The sequence below is a fragment of the Micropterus dolomieu genome, linkage group LG01 (genome assembly GCF_021292245.1).
Source record: "Micropterus dolomieu isolate WLL.071019.BEF.003 ecotype Adirondacks linkage group LG01, ASM2129224v1, whole genome shotgun sequence".
Classification (NCBI taxonomy): domain Eukaryota; kingdom Metazoa; phylum Chordata; class Actinopteri; order Centrarchiformes; family Centrarchidae; genus Micropterus; species Micropterus dolomieu.
Genome location: NC_060150.1, coordinates 39,946,066 through 39,952,299, shown reverse-complemented (window position 1 = coordinate 39,952,299; position 6,234 = coordinate 39,946,066). Strand labels below are relative to the sequence as shown.

At 38.7% G+C, this 6,234-nt stretch overlaps 1 protein-coding gene across 5 annotated transcripts in view; it reads right to left on the bottom strand.

Annotated features, from left to right (window-relative positions):
* Window positions 1–1,567: 1,567 nt before the first annotated feature.
* The window catches only part of slc4a2b (solute carrier family 4 member 2b), a 48,818-nt gene continuing 44,151 nt past the window's right edge, over window positions 1,568–6,234 (bottom strand). For all 5 annotated transcript variants that reach the window (XM_046054218.1, XM_046053982.1, XM_046054061.1 and 2 more), the window contains 2 exons: window positions 4,406–4,579; window positions 1,568–3,733 (listed from right to left, as the gene is read on the bottom strand). In XM_046054218.1, coding sequence (XP_045910174.1) covers window positions 3,653–3,733; window positions 4,406–4,579 — 255 coding nt within the window. In that variant the 3' untranslated portion in view covers window positions 1,568–3,652. The remainder of the gene's footprint in view (window positions 3,734–4,405; window positions 4,580–6,234) is intronic.

The following is a 6,234-nucleotide window of genomic DNA, read 5'->3' as shown; positions in this document are numbered from 1 at the left end:
CATTGCCTTGGTAATGGGAAGTTGTAAAGTAATGAGAGACGCATTGTTGGTTCTGGACTTTTTACGGGATTCATTAACAATCCCAAGCCTTATCCTTTTAAATACTGACCTTAGACAAATTAGGACCAAGTAGCCCATTCATACCAATTGCATACTCACTCTGGGAAAACAAAGAAACTTTTGATTGTTAACAAATTAAACTTTATTGATCATTTTGCATAAATTACTGAAGATTTGACTAAAATTTCTCACTCAAATGTAATAAAAACATATGAGGTTGTGTACACATTAACAACAATGTAGGAGTCTGCTTTTAGTTAAAAAAAAAATTAGCTTCCCTGAAATCCTGAATGGTGTCACAACAGAAACTAAATCAATCACCCAAGTATTCACTCTGTTCCTCTTGATGCCAGAAGAGTTGGAGCTCCGCTACTGTAACCCATGGTGTTGCAGTGCTCTACTCTCCCCGCCTTCATCTCCTGTTATTCAGAAAGAAGAAGTTAAATGGAGTGCAGTGTGTTTTTTGTTTTTCTGGATGAAATCATTAACAAACGTAAAACCTTCCAGTAAACAGACTAACCTCTGTAAGAGCTGGTTTGTGGACACAGTTAACATACGGTTTGGGCTCCTGTTCAATTTCTCCTCGAAATGTTTTGTAACAGACTGCACAGTCTATCAGCGGCTGCATGAATGCACACAAACAAAACAGCACAGACAAGTTAGAACAGGCATTCGCCCTGGCGTTCAACATTTGAGTTCAGTAACTTGGAAACAGCCCAAACTTACTCTGTCATTTCTGAACTGACACGCTGTGGAGTCAACGGTTCCTTTTTGACACTTGGTGGCTTTAACGTAGAAGCGGTGGTAGAAGTAGCTCACATCAAAGCCAGCCTGAAGAGAAAGAGAAGTAGTTAGCTCTGACCCTATAGGAGTTTTCCTACCACATTCTTTGCTGATTAAAGCTTTTCCTGACATTTTGACTCACACAGAAAACCACTCAATGAGCCACAGCACAACAAAAGATAAACACTGACTGTAAAGAGCAGACTTACTGTACATTACCTCAATGTCTGACTTTATGATACTTCTGAGGAAGAGAAAATGGTGCTGGAGCCCATTATGAGAGTTGAGCTTCTCCAGGGTTAGATCAACTCCTTTTTTGTAGCTTTCAGGGAGATTTTTGTAAGCCTGCTGTGCATTAGAGGAAAAGAACAAGGCTCCAACGCTGAATAGCAGCACTAATAAAGCAGCCATCTTTCTCTTTGTGTCTGCAACAATGCGGGTGTGGGGATAGAGCAACGTACCACCCACTGTGTTGTTTTCCTCACTCAGAAAAGAACATCCAGCCCTCTTTTTCCTGGGAGAACAGAGTCTGGAAACACACCCCATCACTTCACATGCAGATTTCAACATAAGTTCAGTGCACCGCAACTTAGAAAACACTTTCACCAGTTAGTTTACAGAAGTTTAGTCCAGGCATGTTCATCCCTTGACATTTTATTCATTTCCTTTTGTCTTTTTGCATGCGTTGTCTCTTACATTCATAGAAAACACGACGGAACAGCAGTCAGGATATATAGAAAATAACTTTTATTTGTCATCAATATTTCAACCATTAATGTACAAGGGGACATCAGCAATTGCCTCTAGGACTTTGTATTGCATTTGAAATGGAACAATATATCATGTCAGCATTTCACGACTTTGACAGATACTTTGGCATACACAGTCTACCTTCATCCACAGCCACAATGAGCAAACATAAAACTGACGCTACTGCCTACTTCTCATTGACATCCCCTTTATTGTCCATGGCCGTGACGCAGCTAAATGTGTGTGTGATGTTACAAAACAAAAAAGATTCTGTGACATACTCCAAATAAGTTTTTAACAGCAGCAATAATGCCTCATATTGCAACAGATAAATAATGGAGAGATGTTTGATTTATGAGCGTCTCCAAAGTGCAAACTATTGTAACACGTGTCGGCCATACACAACACAACAGACACTTCGTGGTCCCACAGGCACTTGAGATTTTGTGCGCCTTTGTGACATCAAACAGGCACAATATCCCAACTACAGTCAGGCTGAGATGGGACAGTTCAGACGGAAAAGTAGTGTCTGAAATACACACTTGAGAGTAACAGAGGACTGAAAATTTAAGTTATTTGACACAGTCAAAGCTTTGACCAATCCATGTCACACTGATACAACATGACACAAAACAAAAAGAAAATACATTAATATATATTTTTAAAAGCCTTCCCTCTCAGTAATGCATGAATATTGAGATTGTCTACACAGTTTGTGTGGAAATTTGGTCAACCGAGTTCATATGAGAATGAACGAAATGTTTAAACAATTAGTTGCTGCTAAAAAAAAAAGAAGCAAAATTATGATAAAACAAGGAATGTTATACTTTGAAATTATGTTAATTTAGACTGAAACTTACTTCAAGGAACAACAACAATGTTAGGAGACGTGAGATGACTAAACTGCAGCTTATTTGTTCTGATCATAAAACTATTTACACGAGACATTTGGCACTTCCAATCCAATAAATTACAGTGATCCCCATAAATCAACCAGAGACATCAAAACAAACTCAACATTAGTGCATTAGTGCCCTAAACATGTGCATTAGAGTATATTTATTACACCACTGTGCTAATTTTCTACAAAAAAAATGTGTTATGGTAACAAGCAAGATGTCATGGCATTAGTGTAATGAGAAATTGCATTTTCATGTACTGTTTTTTCTTTTAGTGAATCATCAAAGTCCTGCGAGATCCCCCTCTGCTGGTGATCTTAATCCATTGCAGGTACAGAATTTGACATAAAAGCCTAACTGGCATCAGCGTTTACGTAGCGAGTACCAAAAAAAAATGTATGGTAAAAGATGGACAGGCTAAAACAATCAATCACAGATAGTTATTAAAGAAGCAAACTCAGGCGATAAAATGATTACATAAAATATAGTCATTGGTATCTAAAAAAAAGTGCTACGAGCTTCGGGAGGCGGGTAAAGTGATCAACTGTCTAAAATAAGACAGAATGAGGTAAAAAAAAAAAACAATAAAAAAAACCACCTCTCAGTATAACTTTATTTCTTTCATAAGGCGCTTGGTGAACTTAAAACTAACTAGAAAAGCAATAACTCAGCATGTTAATATAAAAGAATAAATCCCATGTATCCTCCACATATTCAATGTGAATCAGAGCAACCTTTCAGTCTTGCAAATCTATCTACTGAAATCGTGTTTAATTTTGAGCTTGAGATCGCATCATTTGATTTGGAATCTCTCGTCCCGTGAAACATACATATATATATGTTTTTAAAAGTGTTTTATCTGTGAACACAAGCTACCGACTGGTTGATCTCCTCAGTTGGACTTCATTCTTTGTGCCACAAAGCGCTGTTAACGGACAGAAAAGCCCACAGCAATCTTATAAAAAGCTACTTAAATAGTTAAAATTTGACCAAAGTGACAACAAACCAGACCCCCGACATACTGTACGTTTATATCTCAGAGATAATAAACAATGCTGCGGCATCAACTTGTTTGAAGAACTCATTGGTTGGTAGAGTGACTGACAGATTTTGGTGTCTGCTATGAGGAGTTACATGGCAACACAAAGACTTGTTGCAGGTTACACCGGCATCTGCATCTCAGAGTACTCATCATGACACTCGCGCTCGTCAAACTTCGGCTCTACGTCGTCCGCATCCAGCTGGAGGAGGGAGAAGAGATTTATTGGATTTTATTTTGGAACATTTATTAATTTAATTTAACATGGTAGTAGCATTGGAAATATTTAAATATGTTTAAATGTTTTTTATATATAAATAAATAAGTACACAAATAAAATGAATTATTATTAAACTGGGGTTTGCAACATAAACTAATAAAATAACAATCAAATAATCTCATTTATGTCTTTATTCCTTTGCTATAACCTATATCACCGAAATATTCCTCTAACTCTTATTAGACTTTATAATATAAAAGTAAAGAAAAGGGGTGGTGATGGCGCAATGGATAAGACACATGCCTTTGGTGAGAGAGACCCGTGTCAAATCCACTGTGAAACACCAATGTGTCCCTGAGCAAGACATTTAACCCCGAGTTGCTCCAGAGATGTGTGACCTCTGACATCTATAGCAATAGTAAGTTTAAATTTATAAATTTTAAAAAAGGATTAATTTTTGTTGCAAATGTACAACAATTTAAAAGTCAGTCAGTCACGCGGGTACAGATTTTGTGAAGTAAATTAGTAATTCAGAATTTAAAGAATATTGCCTTTTATAGTAATCTTCTGTTTCCTAAATACATTTAGGACATGATGTTGGTGAGGATGCAGGTGTGGAAAGCAGCACATTGCACCCTCCAGTGGTTAACTTACACATGCAATCTCTCTGACATTAAAGATGCGGCGCAGCAGGAAAATCTTCACAGGGATGGTGAGGAGAAGGACGAAGGGGAAAGCCAGCGACGCCTGAGTCGACATGACAGCCCACAGGACTGCCAAACACACTAGCTGGATGCAGGTGAACAGATGCATACGCAGCGTACGGACCTGGAGGAAACAGAGATTGTTTACAAAAACTCTCACCAGCACTAGTGTGAGAGCGGATAAAACTCAATGATAAAAGCATCACTGTGGACATCTTGTAGTGCCGTTTTGTGGTTCACATTATATACAGTTAAGACTTAAAGGTCCAATGTGTGGTATTCAGGAGGATCTACTGACATAAATGCAATATAATGTACATAACTATGTGGTGTATAAAGACCTTACATATTGAACTGTTATGTTTTTATTACCTTAGAATGAGTCATTTCTATCTACATACACCGCGGGTCCTCTTACATGGAAGTCGCCATGTTTCTACAGTAGCCCAAAAGGACAAACTGCTCTACAGAGCGCGTTTCATCATTATGTTGAATGCATACGAAGTAGTAGTAGTAGTCTGGTTTATTAGAAGTAAGAAGAGAAGATCAATCAATTAATCATTCAATAATCGTTCAAGTCACTTATATTCCAAACATTTACAGGTTCCTGGTTTTTCTCAATATTTTAAAATCACCGTAAACTGGGTTTTGGACTGTTTGGTTACTTTGGGCTGCAGGAATTTATGACGGACATTTACAGACATTTTTCATAACATTTTATTGACTAAACATTTGACAGATGAATCAATCCTTAAAATATTAGTTGCATCATTATTCTTTCATATGTTTTATTCCTAAATGTGAAAATTATTATTTTTGTACTTTAAACATAATTTAATATATTTTATCTAAAAATGGTGAAAAGAGCCCCTGCAACCCTTTATCTTATAATTTATCATGTGACTAGAAGAATTATCTAAAGTGATTTTTATCATCATGCCATTATTATTTCTTGAACCTGAAACCTCTATCATTTTATGTAAAAACACGTGTCTTCTCAGCCTAAAGGACAAAATAGCACTCCTCTTACCTTGCGTACGTAGGAGTGATCGGGGTGATACTTTGGTGGCATAAGCAGCAGCATCATCCGCTCTGTCAGCTGGATGCCATTCAGGGACATCACACCCATGTAGAGGAAGATACCAAACAGCACTGCCAGGGGGATCTGACGCAGCAGGTCACCTATCACGATGGACATACCTGGGGAGAGGAAGTAATGCAAAAATATATGCTAAATATTTTTACAGGAGGTTAAAAGTTAGGACAAAGGCGACACACTCAGATTTCAATGTCTGAGACTCACCAACCAAGACGGCCACCAGGAGCCCGGTGACCCTCTGCTCCTTCACCTCCTGGATGCGAGGCTTGTCTCCGGGGGCGACGGCTTTGCTCATGACAGTTAGGGCGTTGACGTGGGTCACCGAGCGAACGGTCGCGGCGGCCATCCACGGCAGACCGAACAGAGCCGAGCTGCCGCCCAGCACCACAATCAGCAGCAGGTCCAGATGGAAACCAGAACCTTTCACCAGCATCCGCTCCTTCTTACTCACAATGAGCCTGCAGGGAGACGTAAACGACAGGGTTTGGATCGTCAGCTTCTTATTCACAGGATAAGTTTGTTGATGTGTTCATAGCAGGCGGCTGCGTAGCCACTGTGTTTTTTTCTTTTACTTTGATTTATTCAGTGTCTTCTGACTGAGCATAAACGCTCTTTTAACAATCATCACTTCTTTAATACGGAAGCCCTAAGCGGCCATCCATTCAAATATTTTCTTACTC